A 22,971-nucleotide genomic window follows, 5' to 3' on the forward strand; every position below is an offset into this window, starting at 1 on the left:
AGGGTACATAGATCTCCTCTACATGTACATCTACATCCATACTCCGCAAGCCACCTGACGGTGTGTGGCGGAGGGTACCTTGAGTACCTCTATCGGTTCTCACTTCTATTCCAGTCTCACGTTGTTCTAGGAAAGAAAGATTGTCGGTATGCCTCTGTGTGGGCTCTAATCTCTCTGATTTTATCCTCATGGTCTATTCGCGAAATATACGTAGGAGGGAGCAATATACTGCTTGACTCCTCGGTGAAGGTATGTTCTCGAAACTTCAACAAAAGCCCGTACCGAGCTACTGAGCGTCTCTCCTGCAGAGTCTTCCACTGGAGTTTGTCTATCATCTCCGTAACACTTTTGCGATTACTAAATGCTCCTGTAACACAGCCCACTGCTCTCTGTTGGATCTTCTCTATCTCTTCTATCAACCCTATCTGGTACAGATCCCACACTGGCGAGCAGTATTCAAGCAGTGGGCGAACAAGCATTTCCTTAGGATTCTTCCAATGAATCTCAGTTTGGCATCTGCTTTACCGACGTTCTGTTATCCAGGAACTCTTTAATCCAATCACACAACTGGTCTGATAGTCCATGTGCTCTTACTTTGTTCATTAAACGACTGTGGGGAACTGTATCGAACGCCTTGCGGAACAAGAAACAAGGCATCTACCTGGGAATCCGTGTCTATGGCCCTCGAGTCTCTTGGACGAATAGCGCGAGCTGGGTTTCGTACGATCGTCTTTTTCAAAACCCATGCTGATTCCTACAGAGTAGATTTCTAGTCTCCAGAAAAGTCATTATACTCGAACATAATATTTGTTCCAAAATTCTACAACTGATCCACATTAGAGATATAGGTCTATAGTTCTGCACATCTGTTCAACGTCCCTTCTTGAAAACGGGGATGACCTGTGCCCTTTTCCAATCCTTTGGAATGCTACACTCTTCTAGAGACCTACGGTACACCGCTGCAAGAAGGGGGGCAAGTTCCTTCGTGTACTCTGTGTAAAATCAAACTGGTATCCCATCAGGTCCAGTGGCCGTTCCTCTTTTGAGCGATTTTAATTGTTTTTCTATCCCTCTGTCATCTATTTCAATATCTAGCATTTTGTCATCTGTGCGACAATCTAGAGAAGGAACTACAGTGCAGTCTTCCTCTAAATGGTCCATAAACCAGTTGGCATAGCAGAATGTCACTTTGGTGCTCATGGCTGTGCTGAGGATTTGTCTGTATATACTCCCTTTAAATGACAAGCAGATGTAGCACTGAAGGAAGGAAGATTGAGCTTAACGTCCGATCGAAATCAAAGTATAAGAGATGGAGAACAAGCTCGGACTGTGTCAAGGATGGGGAAGGAAATAGGCCATTCCCTTTCAAAGGAACCATCCCAGCATTTGCAAGGAGCAATTTAGGAAATCACAGAAAACCTAAATCTGGATGGCCGAATGCGGGTTTGAACTGTCATCCTCCTGAGTGCAAGTCCAGTGTGCTAACAGCTGTACCACTTCCCTCAGTGAGGAGTAGTTGTGAGTTAGGATAAAGTTAGTATTGTGTATAAGGAAAGAGGTGATAGGTTTGGAGTTTGAAAGACATTTGGACAGGTAGTGCTCAGTAGCAGCAAGATAATGGGTGTGAGGGATGTTGGTGTAAAGGGGAGAGAAGACCACTGTCTGGTGGAATGTGCTGGGACTAGATGGAGGCATGGGAAGAGCGTTAACACACACAGTGTCTGGAGGCTGTGGGGCAGGTGTCTGGGGAAGGGAGGGGGGGGGGGGGGGGTAAAAGGCAGTGGAAAAGGAGAGGAGCAGGGAAAGGGAAAGATGAGCACGTGCGTTGGCAGAGGGTGGCACACAAAGAGGGCAAGAGGGTGTGAATACAGAGGGGGTATTAGGGCAGAGGGAGTGGAAACTGTTGGGTGGTTGGTGTGGGGACAGCTGATTAATGTAGTTTGAGGCTGGGATAATTTCGGGAGCAAAGCATGTGCTGAAAGGAAAACTCCCATCCCTGTAGTTCAGAAAAGCTGGTGGTGCAGGGAGGATGCAGATAGCTCAGTTTGTGAAGAAGCCATTGAAATGAAGTATGTTGTGTTCAGATGCACCTAGTGCAACCGGGTGGTCTGTTTTGCTCTTGGCCACTGTTTGGCTGTAGCTGTTAATCCTGGTGGACAGCTGGTTGGTAGTCATACCAATATAAAAAGCTGTGCAATGATTGCAGCAGAGCTGGTATGTGACACGGCTGCTTTCACAGGTGCCCCAGACTCTGACCAGGTAGGCTGAGCCTGTGATAGGAATGGAATAAGAAGTGCTTGATGGGTGGATTGAGCAGGTCTAGCCCCTGGGCCTTCCACAGGTATATGATCCCTGTGGCAAGGGTTTGGGATTGGGAGTGGCATACGGATGGACTAGGATGGTATGTCGTGGATGTTGGGTGGGCGATGGAACAACACTGTAGGATGGGTGGGAAGGATCTCAGGTAGGATGTACCACGTTTCATGGCACGACAACATGTATCAAAGCCCTGATCAAGGATTTTGTCCTATTATTCCAGTCAGGGTTAGTATTGGGTGACGAAGGAGGCACTCCTTTGTAGTTGGTTCTTGGGGGTGGTGGCAGGATTTGGGGTGTGTGGGAGAAATGGCATAGGAGATCTGTTTGTACACTAGGTCTTTGGGGGGTAGTGCCTGTCCGCGAAGGCCTTGGTGAGACCTTCAGCATACTTCACTGCAGATGTGCCAGGCTGTATGGGAGGGAATTTTTTTGGTGTGGAAGGGATGGCAGTTGTCAAAATGCAAGTACTGTTGTTGGGTGATGGGTTTAAGTGGACAGAGGTGTGGATGGAGCCATCAAAGAGGAGGATGTCAATAACTAAGAAGGTGACATGCTGTGTACAGGGGTAGCACGTGAAGCAGATGGGAGAGATGATGCTGAGGTTGCAAAGGAGTAAAGATAGTGTGCCTTGGTTCCAGAGTCCAGATCATGAAGATATGACCAATGAACCTGAACCAAACTAAGGGTTTGGTGTTTTGGGAGGGTAGGAAGGTATCCTCTAGATGGCCCATAAAAAGGTTGCCTCAGGAGAGTGTCATTCGGCTGGTCATGGGTGTGCCAAGAATTTGTTTGTATCCTTCCCTCCAAATGCGAAGTAGCTGTAAGTTAGAATAAAGTTAGTATGGTATACGTGGAATAGGTTGGTGGGTTTGGAGTCTGATGGACATTGGGAAAGGTAGTGCTTACTGCCCCCCCCCCCCAAATGAACCATGGACCTTGCCGTTGGTGGGGAGGCCTGCGTGCCTCAGCGATACAGATGGCCGTACCGTAGATGCAACCACAACGGAGGGGTATCTGTTGATGAGGACAGACAAACATGTGGTTCCTGAAGAGGGGCAGCAGCTTTTTCAGTAGTTGCAGGGGCAACAGTCTGGATGATTGACTGATCTGCCCTTGTAACAATAACCAAAACGGCCTTGCTGTGCTGGTACTGCGAACGGCTGAAAGCAAGGGGAAACTACAGCCGTAATTTTTCCCGAGAACATGCAGCTTTACTTTATGGTTAAATGATGATGGCGTCCTCTTGGGTAAAATATTCCGGAGGTAAAATAGTCCCCCATTCGGATCTCCGGGCGGGCACTACTCAAGAGGACGTTGTTATCAGGAGAAAGAAAACTGGCGTTTTACGGATCGGAGTGTGGAATGTCAGATCCCTTAATCGAGCAGGCAGGTTAGAAAATTTAAAAAGGGAAATGGATAGGTTAAAGTTAGATATAGTGGGAATTAGTGAAGTTCGGTGGCAGGAGGAACAAAACTTTAGGTCAGGTGAATACAGGGTTGTAAATACAAAACCAAATAGAGGTAATGCAAGAGTAGGTTTAATAATGAATAAAAAAATAGACGTGCGGGTAAGCTACTACAAACAGTATAGTGAACGCATTATTGTGGCCAAGATAGACATGAAGCCCACGCCTACTACAGTAGTACAAGTTTATATGCCAACTAGCTCTGCAGATGATGAAGAAATTGATGAAATGTATGATGAGATAAAAGAAATTATTCAGATAGTGAAGGGAGACGAAAATTTAATAGTCATGGGTGACTGGAATTCGAGTGTAGGAAAAGGGAGAGAAGGAAACATAGTAGGTGAATATGGATTGGGGCTAAGAAATGAAAGAGGAAGCCGTCTGGTAGAATTTTGCACAGAGCATAACTTAATCATAGCTAACACTTGGTTTAAGAATCATAAAAGAAGGTTGTATACATGGAAGAATCCTGGAGATACTGAAAGGTATCAGATAGATTATATAATGGTAAGACAGAGATTTAGGAACCAGGTTTTAAATTGTAAGACATTTCCAGGGGCAGATATGGACTCTGACCACAATCTATTGGTTATGAACTGTAGATTAAAACTGAAGAAACTGCAAAAAGGTGGGAATTTAAGGAGACGGGACCTGGATAAAATGAAAGAACCAGAGGTTGTACAGAGTTTCAGGGAGAGCATAAGGGAACAATTGACAGGAATAGGGGAAAGAAATACAGTAGAAGAGGAATGGGTAGCTTTGAGGGATGAAATAGTGAAGGCAGTGGAGGATCAAACAGGTAAAAAGATGAGGGCTGTTAGAAACCCTTGGGTAACAGAAGAAATATTGAATTTAACTGATGCAAGGAGAAAATATAAAAACACAGTGAATGAAGCAGGCAAAAAGGAATACAAACGTCTCAAAAATGAAATCGACAGGAAGTGCATAATGGTTAAGCAGGGATGGCTAGAGGACAAATGTAAGGATGTAGAGGCTTATCTCACTAGGGGTAAGATAGGTACTGCCTACAAGAAAATTAAAGAGACCTTTGGAGAAAAGAGAACCACTTGTATGAATATCAAGAGCTCAGATGGAAACTCAGTTCTAAGCAAAGAAGGGAAAGCAGAAAGATGGAAGGAGTATATAGAGGGTCTATACAAGGGCGATGTACTTGAGGACAATATTATAGAAATGGAAGAGAATGTAGATGAAGATGAAATGGGAGATACGATACTGCGTGAAGAGTTTGATACAGCACTGAAAGACCTGAGCCGAAACAAGGCCCCGGGAGTAGACAACATTCCATTAGAACTACTGACGGCCTCGGGAGAGCTAGTCCTGACAAAACTCTACCATCTGGTGAGGAAGACGTATGAGACAGGCGAAATACCCTCTGACTTCAAGAAGAATATAATAATTCCAATCCCAAAGAAAGCAGGTGTTGACAGATGTGAAAATTACCGAACTATCAGTTTAATAAGTCACAGCTGCAAAATACTAACACAAATTCTTTACAGACAAATGGAAAAACTGGCAGAAGCCGACATTGGGGAAGATCAGTTTGGATTCTGTAGAAATATTGGAACACGTGAGGCAATACTGACCTTACGACTTATCTTAGAAGAAAGATTAAGGAAAGGCAAACCTACGTTTCTAGCGTTTGTAGACTTAGAGAAAGCTTTTGACAATGTTCTAAAGGTGGCAGGGGTAAAATACAGGGAGCGAAAGGCTATTTACAATTTGTACAGAAACCAGATGGCAGTTATAAGAGTTGAGGGGCATGAAAGGGAAGCAGCGGTTAGAAAGGGAGTGAAACAGGGTTGTAGCCTCTCCCCAATGTTATTCAATCTGTATATTGAACAAGCAGTAAAGGAAACAAAAGAAAAATTTGGAGTAGGTATTAAAATCCATGGAGAAGAAATAAAAACTTTGAGGTTCGCCGATGACATTGTAATTCTATCAGAGACAGCAAAGGACTTGGAAGAGCAGTTGAATAGAATGAACAGTGTCTTGAAAGGAGGATATAAGATTAACATCAACAAAAGCAAAACGAGGCTAATGGAATGTAGTCGAATTAATTCGGGTGACGCTGAGGGAATTAGATTAGGAAATGAGACACTTAAAGTAGTAAAGGAGTTTTGCTATTTGGGGAGCAAAATAACTTATGATGGTCGAAGTAGAGGATATAAAATGTAGACTGGCAATGGCAAGGAAAGCGTTTCTGAAGAAGAGAAATTTGTTAACATCGAGTATAGATTTAAGTGTCAGGAAGTTGTTTCTGAAAGTATTTGTATGGAGTGTAGCCATGTATGGAAGTGAAACATGGACAATAAATAGTTTGGACAGGAAGAAAATAGAAGCTTTCGAAATGTGGTCCTACAGAAGAATGCTGAAGATTAGATGGGTAGATTACATAACTCATGAGGAGGTACTGAATAGAATTGGGGAGAAGAGGAGTTTGTGGCACAACTTGACGAGAAGAAGGGACCGGTTGGTAGGACATATTCTGAGGCATCAAGGGATCACAAATTTAGCATTGGAGGGGAGCATGGAGGGTAAAAATCGTAGAGGGAGACCAAGAGATGAATACATTAAGCAGATTCAGAAGGATGTAGGTCGCAGTAGGTACTGGGAGATGAAGAAACTTGCACAGGATAGGGTAGCATGGAGAGCTGCATCAAACCAGTCTCAGGACTTAAGACCATAACAACAACAACAACAGTGCTTACTGAGAACAAGAGGTATTTTGGTGTATGGGAAGTGGTGTCAGCAGTGACTATTAGGGTTCCAGGAGATAGAGGGGTGGTAATATCAGGTGGAGAGTTGGTGAAGAAAGTGGTTGGTAACTTTGAAGTTATAGGCTAGATTACTAGCAGTTGGTTGGAAATGGTAGTCAATGACTGCCAAAATTCTTTCAGTGGAGGCACAACAACCAGCTACAGTGGGGCATCCAGGATTGTTGGCTCTGTGGAGTTTGGGGAATATAAAGAAAGTGGATAGGGTGAGGTGGGAAATGGATTCTGGGGAGAGGCTCTGGGAAGAGCATAAGGCTTTAAGCATGGACTGGTGGTCATGCTGGACTTCTGGAATGGGATCATTCTGTCAGAGTTTATAGATGGAGGAGTCAGATAAATGGAAAAGGCCTTTCACCAGGTAGTCACTGTGTTTCACAACAACAATGGTGAAACCATTGTCTGCAGGTAGGATGATTAGGTCAGGATTTTTTGAGGTTGTGTATGGCTGTTCTCTCTTCTGCTGGAAGGTTGGTGTTCTTATGAAGGGATCTAGGAAAGGATGGTGAGGTCAAGTTGGAGGTAAGGAATTCCTGGAAGGAGGTCAGGTGATGGTTATGTGGGAGGGCGAGAGGATCACGGTTAGATGGTGGTATAAACTGGGAGAGGCAGGGTTAACTGTTGGGATTAGGTTGGCTTTCACTGGAGAGGTTGGTGGCAAGGAAGTGTTTCCATTGCAGGGATCAGGAGCAGGAGAGTAGGTCTTTCACAAGTTCACCATGGTTAAATTTGGGTGCAGGGCTTAAGGTGAGACCTCTGGATACGACTAAAATTTTTGTGATGCTAAGGGCTTTGGTGGAAAGGTAAACAACAGTGTTATGGGAATGTTTCTGCTCTGAATACAAAAAAAGGAAATAACAAAGGAAATAAAAGATAAAAAATAGGAAACAAAAAAGAAGAGCAAACTTTTTATATGAAACATTTGACAAAGACTGTTTTTCAGCCATGAGCATGGAGAAAAAAACTTAATTCAAAGTACTGTCTCAAGAAACTTAATTTCACTTAAAATGAGCAGGAAAAGAGCTACATAAAATGAGTAGCTCGGAGCCCTTGAACCACAGAGTATATCTAAGCTTTAAAGACATTACAGGTAAATATTAAGCAGATTCATAAATTCACAATATCTTTTGAAGTGAAGCTTATCAAGTGAAAATGAAAAATATTAGTTTCCACGATTCAAACTGTTTGTAACAATTCCTTGTATAAGTCACAAACACATAAATACAAAAATAAAAATAAATATTCAATGCTACAGCTGTTGATAACACTAATTTTAAAATTCCGTTGACCAAAACAAATTAGACCACAAACAGAAATTCAATTTTAAATCACAATACATTATGTTAAAATTAGATTAACACAATGTACAAAAGATATACACAAGTTGTAATATGTGTTCATTTGATTAAAAATATCTAAACAACAAGGGTTAAATAAATTATAATATTCAGTTCTCACCGTTCGAAAGCTCTGGGAACATGTCCTGCAAATGCTGGTAAGACAGGAATAATTCCCAGTTCTCGCATGCGGTCCAGGATCCTGCGCTGAAGAACTGCTTGCTGATTGTGCCACGTGTCTGACAAAGGACCTGCCCAGCCACGTATGTTCCCCATACGATTCCTACATTGGGATTATATCAGTCCAGTTACATATTCAAATGACTCATATAACTATATGATTGAAATGATGAGTAAAAAAATTAAGGTTACAGACAAGAAGATGGTTTCATGAAGAGACATCAAGAAAGTATTTATTACAGTCAAAAATCCATGATGGAATAATGACAATATTACGAAAAGCATAGACTGCTGCTCACCATATAAAAGACTTTAGCATCCATAATATTGTCAGCATTTATTAAAAGATTAATAGCAGAGAGAAAGTATGACATATGAAGAAACTGGTATATTTGTCGGAAAATGAAAAGTTACTTTAAAACTAACATCAATTTCCTTGTGCACAATCAGTGTATATCTGGAAACAATTTAATTCAAGCTATAATAATAACGTGCATTTAACTAGCTTTCTTTCCTATTTGTATGCACTGAGACGGAACAGGCAAAAAGTGAAGGGGAGGAGAGAAAGCAGGGGCAGCTAAAACAGACTCGAGACCAACAGATTCAATTTCTTTGCACGTGATTAATTGTGCTCCAACTGTTACTATTAAAATGTAATGCTATATATGAAGTTCAAAGCAGTCATTGACCCAATCCGAAGCTGCCCTGCCACACATTACTACATACTATTAGTGTGCATCTAACAGAATGAATCACAACATATATTGTACTTGACTCGTGACAAAATAAATGACATTTAACAATTGCAGTACATCACTGTCCTTGATGTACGATGTGAAGTTGATGACGCATATTACAGATGATTAAAAATGTGAAAAACAAACACTTAAAAGTATAGGAAATCACCAGCAATGAAGTTCACTGTGAAAACTCTATATCAAATTTAACTTTCTGAGGTCACTCAAGTTTACAAAGGCACTCAAGATTTTGAGTAATATTTCCCAGAAAACACGTATTACAACTTGTACTAATATATGTAATTTATGTGCAACTGTGTGTGTATTTACAAAGCTACAACATCTCTGATGGCTTGCATATCCAAACAGCCACCCACTGCATCAATGAAAAAGTTGTGAAACTTCATATACTATCCTACAGACTGTCTGATACAAGAAAAATAGCTCGTAATCTCCCACTAAATACAACCAAAAAGTGAAAAACAATAAATTAAAACTGAAAACTTCAGTATTATCATATCACATTACACTGGCACTGTGAGAAAGGTTTGATGACAATCTGCTTACACAGCCTATGGAGGATGATTTAGCCTAAGAGTATTGAATAGTCCATCTACTTATCACTCAAACTTAACAGGCTCTACAATAGGTCAGAAAAGTGAACAGACAGAGAAAAGCCAACCGCTAACACCGCTCCAGCTCCTGCAGTAGAATGTTCATCTCTTGGATATGTGTGGAAGTTTGGAGACATAGGGTAGAGCTTTATGCCTCAGATAGTTTTAAGGATTGTATTACCTGAGTGCCCAGCCACTAATAAAATGTTATTTCTGTGGGGTGAATGTTATGAGTGGCAGTGCCATCTCCGTAAGTGATGGTTACCACACCTCATCTCACAACCAATTTGCCAGCAGCTGCACCTCCAGTGCACATATCAAATGGGGCTATAATACAATTCCTTTACTTGCCCATAGACACACACTGGACATGGTATTCTTTGCAATTTTATCACACAGCTCCCCCTCCCCTCCCCCTCCCTCCCTTCCGTGCCATTTCTCAGCTGTGGAGGCTTTACCAAACACAATTTTCCAGAAGAGTTTCACCAACAGATGCTTGGGATTAATGCTGTTGGACACCTCATAGAAAGAAAAAGCGTCATGTCTCCAAAGATATGCCCTCCTGTCCTCATAGATACTGATTAGTGAGAGGTGGTCAATGGTCTACGTTCCAGTGGTCACTTTCCAGCCTGGGTACACTTAATGGATCAAGCAGTGCCAAAAAGAGAAAGTTGCAGAGGTGTCTGGTCAGCAAACTTAACTGGACACCACAAAGCAAATGTTTTTTCAGTAATCTCACAATGTGGATGAATAGGACCCAATCAGCTGCTAACACTCCATCATCAGGCCACCTAATAAGACTGCATGAGCCCTTGTGGAGTGATGAGTGTCACTCTGCTATGTTTAAAATGCAGGGAGTATAAGCAGACATGGAAAAAAATTCCCGGATTTCCCAGTCAAAAATACACTTTCTCCCGGGTGAAAACATACTTTTTCCCTTTTAACTGACAGTATATTTTCTCTCGGAACTGTATAACTTATCAGTCCTTTGAATGGTTATACACAGGCATAGAATTTCCTGGTGCTTTAGAAAACGAAACACAGGGAAAACAACACGTTTTGGAAAGATCTTTGATGAGCAGCAACATATACTCTGCATATTTTCGTATTACGAAAGTATAAATTCGAATTCCACCAAAGACTGCATGTTACTTTCCGAAGCACTGGAATCGAGATTGCGCTGCGCTTTTGTAAGCCAGGCATAGCTCATGTCATGTGATTTCGCCAGCCGATGACAACAGGTATTCAGAGCTGAGGACACGTGATCTAGTCAGCCAATAGCAACATCACTGTTAAGAAGCACGAACACACAAACAGAAAGTGCTAATGGTTTTGTGGCGACGTCATTTATCCACAGCGCCAAAAACAGTTGGTGAAAGCTGCAGCTGATAGATATTTATCTTTGCCGTAGTCGGCTTGGTTACGAGTTGTTTATTCTTGTTAGTTTTTGATCTGTGCTTGGAAAATAAAATGTTTTCTCATTTCATGAAAAAGCTGTTACTTCATAAAATATAAAGGTTCCCATAGCGGTGACCCCGAAAAATCGTAGCAGAAGCATAAAGAAAATATATATACCAACGAGAATAATGAATTCAGAGACAAAAGCATGGGGCAGTGGAATCAAGATTGAAGACTACAGTCTGTTCGACCAAGGATCGCGGTGCACGCCCTTTGATTCGCCACAAAACGGAACGACAGATGTTAACGCAAAAGATGGGAGTACCTACGCGCGACACGGAAATGTTAAGCTTTCCGCGTTCTGGCCGGTGCGCCTCCAGCTTTGGTTTATGCAGGCTGAATGCATATTTCGGCAGCGTGGGGTGTCCAACAACATTGACAAATTTAATATAGTGGTTTCACATCTAAATTTAGAAGTGATAGAGCAAGTAGAAGAAACCAAGAAACCTTGTCGCAACAAAATTACTTTGTGCTAAAGGAAGCTCTCATACAGCATTATACGTTGTCATCAGATTTGCGACAACAAAAAATTTTCGCATACGAAGATTTGGGCAACAAGACTCCGTCACAAGTACTCAAAGCCTTACGTACATTAGCCGGCCCGGAACTCCTACCTGAAGAGTCTTTATGTCTAATATGGCTTCATAAACTTCCTGCCAACATCCGAGCCGTCATTGCAGCAGAAACAGACTTACCATTGCAAGTCTTAGCACAAAAGGCAGACACCATCGCAAACACCTTAACCGAAGTTTCTGCGTGTTCCGAATTCAACTACAGCCAGGATAGAGGCCCAAGAACGTGTAGTGTGATGGAATCTGACGTCAGTGAGCCAGGAACATGCAATAATACTTCCCAACAGCAGTGCTCATCGACCGAACCCGCCATACAGCAACTGGCAGCACAAGTGGCAGAACTCAACGTTCAAGTAACTTCACATCACCAACAGCTACGAAGTCGCAGTTGGAAAAGATGAAGAAATGCTATCCAACAGGATTTGACAGATCAATGGTGCTGGTACCATAGACGCTTCGGTAACACTGCCCGTCAATGTATTCAAACCTGCTGCTACCCAGACGTAAAAGGCGGGCGTTAAAGGGCGCTAGCGTTTGTCAACAACAACATAGGCGCCCGAGTCATAGCATGATTCAAAGAGGTGAAAACGCCACGGTATCTGCAGTCAACCAATCACACCGATTGTTCGTGTTGGACCTCTCTTCAGGTGAGAAGTTTCTGATTGACACAGGTTCAGAAGTCAGTGTTTATCCAAGAAAGAGAGGTGATATACGCACGACAACAATGCAACATGTGCTGACTGCGGCAAACAATTCCAGAATATCTACCTATCGTGAGAAACAGTTGGCATTACATCTGAATTCCAACTTCCATCCAAAATGGACTTTTGTGGTTGCTGATGTGCCGAGTCCTATAATTGGAGCGGACTTTTTACGGAACTACCGACTTATGCCCGACCTGGTTAACCGTCGTTTGGTGACAGTTCCCACAGAAGGGATATTGCCTACTGCGTCTTCCGCGTCGGTTCAAGTGCAGTGCGATGTGCCCGTGTCTTTCCACACGAAGATTTCCGGCTCCTCTACCGCGTCATTCGCGTCGGGATATTGTGATAGGATTTCGTACCCGCAACTAAGCGGGGCACACACATGTGCCGATAGTCGTAACGATTCGTATACTGTAGGCAATATCAGAGCACTGTCGGAGGAATCACTTTTTCGTAAACTGCTTCAAGACTTTCCAGCACTTACCGAACCCGTCAATGCAATCAGGAAATGCAGACACAATACTCAACACCACATCAGCACGACACAAGGTCAACCCGTTGCCTTCCGCCCACGGCGTCTGCCTCCAGAGAAGCTGCTCGCGGTGCGAGCTGAGTTCGACAGACTTCTAAAAACAGATATTGTAAGTAGGTCTGATAGTTCATGGGCATCTCCAATTCACATGGTCCATAAAAAAGACAATTCATGGAGAGTATGTGGAGACTACAGGGTGCTCAATGCCCGCACAATTCCCGACCGCTACCCAGTACTCAATGTGACTGATTTTAACAGAACGATTAGCAATGCCAAAATATTTAGTGTGATTGATTGCGCCAAAGCATTTTCCCAGATTCCCATGGCTCCATCTGACATTAAAAAAACAGCAGTTATCACACCATTCGGTTTGTTTGAGTACAATTTTATGCCATTTGGCCTCAGAAACGCTGTCCAAACATGGCAAAGATTCATGCATGAGGTGCTTCAAGAATTACCATTCGTATTTTGTTATATGGATGAAATTTTAGTATTCTCTGGTTCTATATATCAGCATGTCAAACATCTGCGGCAGCTTTTCCGCCGTCTGACAGAGTATGGCATAATTATTAACGAAACAAAGTGCACGTTCGGAAAACGCGAGGTTAAGTTCCTGGGATATTTGGTTTCAGCAGCAGGCCTGTCACCTTTGCCTGAGCGGGTTGAAGCAGTACAACAGATGCCCCTTCCCACAACTTACAAAGGACTTCGCAGATTTTTAGGCATGCCCAACTATTACAGACGTCACTTACCTAAATTAGCTGCCGCCCAAGAGTCACTCACAACGTTACTTGCAGGTAAAAATACAACAGGAAATCGTAAAATTCCATGGAGTCCAGATGCTGAAGCAACTTTCCATGACTTAAAGAAATGTCTTTCTTGGGCAACACTACTGGGACATCCAAGATTGAGTGCTCCTTTAGCGCTCATGGTTGATGCGAGCCAAGCAGCAGTGGGTGCAGCGCTACTGCAAGAAGTTGATGGCAGATGGCAGCCGCTCGCATTTTTCTCTAAAAACCTGACTCGACAGCAGCAAAAATAGAGTGCTATTGACCGTGAGTTGCTTGCTATTTACTTAGCCATAAAGCATTTTCGCACATCTGTCGAAGGGAGGCACTTTGCAATTTTTAATGATCACAAGCCGTTAGTAGCTATATTTCAACGAGACACAGAGCTCAATTCACCACGTCAGTGCAGGCAAGTCGAGTACATTGCACAGTTCACAACTGACGTGCGTCACATTTCAGGAAAAGACAACCTGGTCGCAGATTGGCTGTCTAGGAATTGTACCAGTTTAAATTCAATTCGTTGGACCGAGTTAGAGTCTAAACAATGAAAAGATCCTTTCTTGTGCTGTCTAATAGAGGAACAGAGAACTGCGTTGCAGCTCAGAAGTGTGTCTGTCACGAATGTTCAAGACGGAATTTGGTGTGATGTAGCTAAAGGAAAGGAGCGACCTTACATACCAGAACAATATCATCGTGAGATTTATAGTGTGCTACATAACCTATCACATCCAGGAGTACGAGCTACAGCCAAGTTAGTTTCCTCCAAAGCAGTGTGGCCTGGAATACAAAAAGATTGTCGTGCATGGGCCCGTGCATGCCTAACGTGTCAGCGTAATAAAATCAGCAGACAGTGTCAGCGTAATAAAATCAGCAGACAGTGTCAGCGTAATAAAATCAGCAGACATGTCTTTGCACCTATTGCTGACTTCCCGACGCCATCTGCAAGATTTTCACATATACATGTGGACACTGTGGACCCGCTATCATGCTCTTCAGAACAATGCTATTTGCTCACAATCATTGATCTTTTTACCAGGTGGCCAGAAGTAGTTGTAATAAAAGACATTTCTGCGAAGTCAGTTGCAAAAGCACTGTTGCATTCATGGTTCTCCAGGTTTGGCGTTCCGCAAAACATAACAACAGATCGCGGAAGGCAGTTTGAAAACCAACTTTTCAATGAACTTTTACTACTGTGCGGGTGCAACCACCTACGCACCACGAGCTATCATCCATCTAGTAATGGAATGGTGGAACGACTACACCGCACGCTCAAAGCTGCATTAATGTGTAGTTCCACTTCATGGCCTGAAGCACTACCGCTGGTCCTACTCGGATTGAGAACGGCCGTGAAGGAGGACTTACAATGCTCTTCCGCAGAATTGGTTTATGGCGAGCCATTGAGGGTTCCTGGAGAATTTATCGTTCCAGCATCTACACAGCCGTTCGCCCCTGAGCTATGCATGCAATTCGCGAGACAACTCAGCGTTAGAATGAGAAACATCAAACCCACTAACCCTGTCAGACATGGAGACTGGAGAGTGTTTGTACATAAAGAACTGCAAGCAACATCCCACGTGTGGCTTAGGGATGATACAGTGCGCCCGCCGCATAATCACAAGAGGAAGCCACAGCTTCAAAATCAGTAAGGATGGTAAAGAAGAGACAGTCTCAAATGAGCGGCTGAAACCTGCTTACACCGAAGAGGGTACACTCCTTCCTCGGTCTGCAAAATCACCCTCAAACGTGGAGGCCAAAGAAACAGCAGATAGTCTCGCCGAGCCCTCGGTTTCAGAAGAGGACAACGAAGCAGCAAGTGCAGAACAGGAGCAGCCATTGCCTGCACCAGATGTTTTCACGAGAGCTGGTAGAAAAATCAAGTGCAAGTTTCCCCACATACCTGGTGCATAAGTTTTTTTTTTTTTTTGCGCCCTAAAACCACAAAAAAAAAAAAAAAAAAAAAAAAAAAAAAAAAAAAAAAAAAAACCAACCTGGTGCACCCGGTTTCAAAAGGAGGGGGGCTGATGTGGCGACGTCATTTATCCACTGCGCCAAAAACAGCGGCTGAAAGCTGCAGCTGATAGATATTTATCTTTGCCGTAGTCGGCTTGGTTACAAGTTGTTTATTCTTGTTAGTTTTTTGTCTGTGCTTGGAAAATAAAATGTTTTCTCATCTCATGAAAAAGCTGTTACTTCATAAAATATAAAGGCTCCCATAGTTTAAATTAAAATACATAGTGTTGCTACACGAAAAGCAAAGCTTTCACATATAATTTTGGTCTATAAAATTAATACGCTGCAAGAGAAGCTAAGCTTTCACATATAATGTTGGTCTTTTATGCACGTATTACAATGTAAGATATATCACACAAATGTGCCATTAAAATTTTTAATAACGACATAAATGTCTGATCTTCTGGGCTCAAAATTCATCTAAATGGCTCATCATCAAAGAGTTGATTTTTAAATGAGTCAAATGCTCTGTGATTTAAGAAATTCAAACACTCTGTGATTTAAGAAATTCATTGTACATTCTCGCAACCACTCGGAATATTTTCCCGCGACCTATTAGAAATAGGTTCATTTCTGCAGGCGTCACCGCACTTGCACAGTTACAATGTCATAGGGAGCCAGTATGTTCGTACATGTAAAACATTAAAAGATCTTATATTATGTCGTAAAAGAAACAAGACATCAGAGGATACTCCAACAGCATCGGAATTTCGTGACCCATACTAAAATGTGCACATTTAAAGTGCACATTCGTATGTCCAGATTTCCAGTGAAGTACGCCACGACCTGATATTAAGCTTTTCAGTGTAGTTTTCGGGATGTAAATTTTCTTGTAGTACCAGTACTATGTTATCTCATGTTTGGTTCTTTATTATGGCATAATGCCATGTGTGCTAGAAGTTGAAAACATGCACTTGAAATGCAGCGAACAATGTGCTGAATTAAACACTTCGTTTCAAATACATTATCTGTCTCAGTGGAAAAGATTAATAGTAGAAAATTTCTTTAGCAAACCGACAAAAATAACTTCATTGTTCTGGAAGGCAACTTATGCTTGACTGTCAGAAAGGTGGAAACAAAATAAAATCTGCAACTAACAACACATTTTAGCCTTCCGTAATTATGTAGATGTATTTTACATGACAGAACTCTGCCACAGAAATCTGTTTTGTTTTCATTTGACGTGAGAGCAGTAAAAGAAGAGGAAACAGCAAAATCACTAATTGTAAACACGGGTCACGTGGAGACTACTCACATCCCCACTATAACTCAGACTGCTCTGCACATCAGCCCCAGATTTATGATACTTCCGAACCGGGCCAATACCCCGCCACTCCCTTGAGCGTTTGAGAGAGGACATCAAAAATTACAAAAAAATCGAATTTACAAAAATATATTCATTTTGTAGTGCACATCTTTCTGAAGAGTATAACGCATAAAACATATGTGTTTGAGGAAATGTAAGACAAGTTATTTGGTCGTAAGTGTGCCAAAGTGCAGTGCCTCACTTCTTCACACAGCATTCTCCTATCGCACGTCACTGTATTTCACTCTGTGGAATTGAAACGTGTATATTTTGTAATGGATGCCATCAAACCATATTTAGGACAGCGGAAATTAAAATGTCCTATGGTGCCTCTCATGCTTACAGTCGGCCGGTTTGACATCCTGTCCCTCGTTGTTTGTTGTTGTTGTTGTTGTTGTTGTTTTCCCCCTAACAACTTACCGCTTTGTGTGACATAAAATTAAACATAGGATTCATAAAACCAGTAAAGACATGAGACAAACAAGACAATGCACATTTCTTCAGTCCTTAGCCCCTACAATTTTTTCTCTCTAATCTTGCTACAGCTTTACATGGCGCGCTTTCCTTTCTGTGAAAGAATCTGTTACCTCATCAAAGTTCGTCAAACGTTTTGCTACATGAAAAATCAAAATGTCATTGTCTAATACTGAAAAAGCTGTTAATACAAATAGGACCGACTGGTGTGGTTTCTCAATCTGATTATGTCTATTTTGTCACTCTCTGCTAGATAAAACAAAATAGGCCTTTCTAATACTGCAACAATTGTAACACACAGCAAATAAACAAGACTGTTTTGGCACAAATGGTCATTTTTTAACGACAGAATATAATTCACAAAGTACCAATACCAAATACCTATTAGGGCTACTACAAGGAAAAAGCTTTACTTTGGGAAATAGTTTCACACTTCATTTATACGCTCTAGTATCTAAAGCATGAGATTGAAAAGTAGTAGTACAAAATTTTTATACAAACTTGGAATAGTCATATTGTTCCATAATTTGTGTGATGTCCCCGTTTCTTCTTCCTCGTTCTAACAAAGAGTCTTGTTATCACTAATTCTGTAACTATTCCTGTCAATGTCAAAGCTTATTTGCCAGTTAACTTCCCTAACTCTGCCAGAATCACCGGTTTAGTTATCCCGCGATTATTCTCTGCTTAGGCGTTGTTACGTGTTTGTACGAGTTTTCCGTGCTACTTCCAGAATAGAACTTAAGGCGGCTGCTAGCTGGGGACTGTACAACTGGCCCTTACTAGTATAGTGATCTGCCCAAAAAATTTCTGTCAAAATTTCATTTTCTTGGATACACCGAGAAGGTAACACGTAATCGCCGCAGCAGTGGCCGAGTGGTTCTAGGCGCTTTAGTCTGGAACTGCGGTCACAGGTTTGAATCCTGCCTCGGGCATGGACGTGTGTGATGTTCTTAGGTTAGTTAGGTTTTAGTAGTTCTTAGTTCTAGGGGACTGATGACCTCAGATGTTAAGTCCCATAGTGCTCAGAGCCATTTTTATACTTAATCTTTCTTACCTGTTATTCGTTTATTTCCACTCCAGTAGTCTGAATCTATGGATTTCACTAGTAATTATAACAATGCTCATCATTCGCAAACCCAATCAACCACACAATCAGACAGCAGTTGGCATTCATCTGTTCGGCCTTACTCCGCTCAGCCTGTATAGGCCCTTTTGTCTGTAGGAAAGTTTGTCTCTACATGCGACGAGGATTCCCCTGACAGACACATCATGTACACTATACACGCACCCACAAATCAACTTACGATTCATTCAGAAATCAACTTAGAATGTGTTCAAAAATGTTCAAAAAGGAACAGGGATGCGTTTCCAAGCCATATGAATAATCGATAGACTAGGTGCTTTATGAAACAAAGTTTTTTTCCCCCTAAAGAATATGAATTTGCCCCCCCCCCCCTCTAGGTCTGGGCCTGCTGCGCATGCATGATTGGTTGTTTTGGGGAAGGAAACCAGACAGCGAGGTCATCTGTCTCATCGGATTAGGGAAGGACGGGGAAGGGAATCCGCCGTGCCCTTTGAAAGGAACCATCCCGGCATTTGCCTGGAGCGATTTAGGGAAATCACGGAAAACCTAAATCAGGATGGCCGGATGCGGGATTGAACCGTCGTCCTCCCAAATGCGCATGCATGAATCTGGCAGCTTGGATGCTCCAGTAAAATTATTCCCGGTACCATCTAGCTGCTTGCTGCGACTGCTTACACAGCCAACAGCCACATTTCCTAAGCCAGAAGCAGGAGAAGCTACTACTCAACTGCACATGTGCATGGTCCCGCTTGTAACTGCTAAAACGAATCTAATGTAAACAGTTGTGACGTCACGCTCATCGGAGCAATCTGTTGTTACAAACCATTGCACACTCTTTCTAAAGCCTTTGACATATTTTGCTGTTGGCAGACCCTTGTATGAGCACTGTGTTTTGTTGTATAGGGCGCATTTCCTTTGCAGTTTAAGTTTTATTTTCATTTTTCTCTTGTTCACGTTTTATTGCTGCAGTATTACTCCGCAGTAGTGGGATACAGTAATATCCTTTGTTAGAGTATCGGTTCTTACCAGTCAAAATTACAAACATTTAACTGAAAACAAAAACAATGAAAAATTCCCAGAATTCTAAAACATTCCCGGGTTTTTCCCAGTTTTCTCCCGGATGAAAAAATTCGCGGGTTTTTTCCTGGATCTCCTGGTTGTCCCGGGTCGTATACACCCTGTAAATGCCAACCAACTACAAATAACTTTATAGCCTTTTGGGTAGCAAGGGCAAAAGTCAGACTTATTATTTAGTAGAGCATGTGAGAGTTTCTGGATTAATGTACGTCTACTTTTCTATCCTGTGTGGCACGAGTAAAACTTTCATTGCTTGCTCCTAAACGAATAAAGGTTCCTATAAGTCTGCAATAGACTGAGTTCATTAAGTGAAACAAGCAATAATAAATCTGGGACGTAGTGAAGTTGGCGTATCAATACAACAGTTCCAAATCAGTAACCACTTGAAACCGGAAACAAACTAAGTCAACTTGGCTGTGCAGTGGCACAATACAAACAGCTGAAAAGTTGAGCAAGGAATGAGCTGCCATTGCGAGCCCAGACCACATGCTCAGAGGTAAACAAGTCACCACCGAGCGGCACCACGTGATGCGCATTCCTCGGCAGTAGCTGCCCTTACGACAGTGGCCTACAGCTGCCTCTTGCAGCCTCAATACCTCTGACATGTCCATGTCTGCCTAAGTGGGAACCTGAATCATTGTTGGATACAAAATCTACCACTACATCTATTAAAGTATGTGATATTATTAAAATCATTTGTATTGAAAGGAAAATTCTCTTGAAAAAACTATAAAAAATAAAGAAAGAATGGTAGATCAGTAATTACCTTTAGGGGAAAAGTTCTTAGTACTGCTGATAAGACACATAAAAGCACTAAAAAGTATCCTAGTTTTCAGGGTTGTTAGTTCTTTCCTCAGCAAGAATATTCGGATAGACTGGTTAACATTAGTGAAATTAGGAAAAGGCAACGGGAAAATCCAGGGTGGGAGGGAGAGAGGGCAACACACACACACACACACACACACACACGCACACACAGAGAGAGAGAGAGAGAGAGAGAGAGAGAGAGAGAGAGATATGAGGGTGGCAATGGAAGGAGGGGTAGGAGAGAATGAAGATGAAAAAATAAAAAAACTCCAAACTTCAGGGAAACTAGTATCAGGTGGGAAGCAAAACAGCCCATGCAGTATAGTAAGCACTCACATTCCTTGAGTCAAGCTGTACAGCACATTCAGCAATTGGGTACTGGGCATCCCTAAGGTGGACAGTTCCTGTATGTCCATTCAAGTGCTCAGCCAGTTTTTTTGAGTCATCAGTCTTCTGACTGGTTTGATTCGGCACACCATGAATTCCTCTCCTGTGCCAACCTCATTTCAGAGTAGCACTTGCAACGTATGTCCTCAATTATTTGCTTGATTTATTCCAATCTCTGTCTTCCACTACAGTTTTTGCCCTCTTCAGCTACCTCTAGTACCATGGAAGTCATTCCCTGATGTCTTAACAGATGTCCTATCAAATAGTCCCTTCTCCTTGTCAGTGTTTTCCACATATTCCTTTCATCTCCAATTCTGCAGAGAACCTCTTGATTCCATACCTGATTAGCCCACCTAATTTTCAACATTCGTCTGTGACGCTACATCTCAAATGCTTCGATTCTCTTCCGTTCTGGTTTTCCCACAGTCCATACTTCACTACCATACAATGCTGTGCTCCAAACATACATTCTCAGACATTTCTTCACAAATTAGAACCCAAGTTTGACACCAGTAGACTTCTCTTACTTTTCTTGGCCGGAAAGCCCTTTCTGCCAGTGCTAGTCCACTTTTTAGGTCCATCTTCCTCCATCCATCATTTGTTATTTTGCTGCCCAGGTAGTAGGATTCCTTAATTTTATCTACTTCGTGCCCACCAATCCTGGTGTTAAGTTTCTCGGTGTTCTCATTTCTGCTACTTTTCATTACTTCTGTCTTTCTTCGATTTACTCTCAATCCATATTCTGTACTCATTAGACTGTTCATTTCATTCATGTAATTCTTCTTCACTTTCACTGAGGATAGCAATGCAATCAGCGAGTCATATCACTGATATCTTTTCAACCTTGAGGGCGAAAGACTACATCCCCTTCTTACACCTTTTCTAATCTGAGCACTTCATTCTTGGTCGTTCACTCTTGTTATTCTGTCTTAGCCCTTGTACATATTGTTTATTACTCGTCTCTTCCTACAGCTTACGCTTATTTTTCTCAGAGTTCCAAACATCTTGCACCAATTTACATTGTCAAACACTTTTTCCAGGTTGAAAAATGCTAAGAACATGTCTTGATTTTTCTTTAGTCTTGCCCCCATTACCAATTGCAACATCAAAATTGTGTCTTTGGGGCCTTTACCTTACCTAAAATCACACTAATCATCAAGTAACACATCCTCACTTTTCTTTTCCATACTTCTGTATATCAGCAACTGGGCCACATATCCTGTAGATACACACTTTGTGTCTTTAATGCAGTGATTTCCATTGCCTTCTGCAACCTCATGCCGTTGATCACTATTGATTCTTCCACCTTTAGGGGCAGTTTCCCTCCCCAAGGACAAGAGGGTGCCCTGAATCTCTGTCCGTTACTCCGCCCTCTTTGACAAGGCCATCGGCAGAATTAGGGTGACTTCTTATGTCAGAAGTCTTCGGCTGCCGATGTTGATTATTAATGAGAATTTAAGCAGTGGCAGGTTTAGAGCTCAGGACCGAGGATGTTTTGATTACTAATCAAGGATGCTACCCCTAGACCAGGGATGCAAATGTGACCCTAGACACAGCACCTGGTAGTGGCCAGGTACATTACATCACATGAGAAGATACTGCCATAACAAGAAACACCTTTGTTTTAATGGTGTCCATCCCAAATCTTGTATCATGTCCATGACACTCTCTCCCCTATTTCACGACAACACAAAATGCGCTGCTCTTCTTTGAACTTTCTCAACGTACTCTGTTAATCCTATCTGGTAAGGATCCCAGAGCACGCAGCAGTACTCCAAAAGAGGATGGACAAGCACAGTGTAGGCAGTCTCTTTAGTAGACCTGTTTCATTTTTTAACTGTTCTGCCAATAAATCGCACCCTTTGGTTCACATTCCCCACAACATTTTCTGTGTTCTTTCCAATTTAAGTTTCTTGTAATTGTGATTCCTACGTATTCAGTTGAATTTACAATCTTTAGATTGATAGATTGATTAATCACGTAACTGATTCCTTTTAGCATTCATGTGGATGACATTACACTTTTCATTATATAGGGTCAATGCCAATTTTTGCACCATATAAATATCTTTTTAAACCATCCTGCAATTTCTTTTGATCTTCTGATGACTTACTAGACAATAAACAACATCATCACATGCAAACAACCTAAGAGGGCTGCTCAGATTGTCTCCTAATTTGCAGGGTTCGTTCACTACCGGGTTGGACACTCCTACTGTTTTGTCAGGATGCAGACCAAGGACCTGTGTGGCATCGCAATGAAACAGCATTGAAAATTATTCAATTTATTACTCAGAATACAAGTCGTCATCGATGTGTCTTCTGTGA

The 22,971-nt window shown here is 42.1% G+C and overlaps 1 protein-coding gene across 5 annotated transcripts in view; it reads right to left on the reverse strand.

Moving 5' to 3' along the window:
- The window catches only part of LOC126484333 (alpha-N-acetylglucosaminidase), a 372,796-nt gene that overhangs the window by 327,786 nt on the left and 22,039 nt on the right, over nucleotides 1-22,971 (reverse strand). For all 5 annotated transcript variants that reach the window (XM_050107785.1, XM_050107782.1, XM_050107780.1 and 2 more), the window contains exon 5: nucleotides 8,036-8,197. In XM_050107785.1, the coding sequence (XP_049963742.1) occupies nucleotides 8,036-8,197 (162 nt within the window). The remainder of the gene's footprint in view (nucleotides 1-8,035; nucleotides 8,198-22,971) is intronic.

Source organism: Schistocerca serialis, chromosome 6 (assembly GCF_023864345.2).
Source record: "Schistocerca serialis cubense isolate TAMUIC-IGC-003099 chromosome 6, iqSchSeri2.2, whole genome shotgun sequence".
In the NCBI taxonomy this organism is placed as follows: domain Eukaryota; kingdom Metazoa; phylum Arthropoda; class Insecta; order Orthoptera; family Acrididae; genus Schistocerca; species Schistocerca serialis.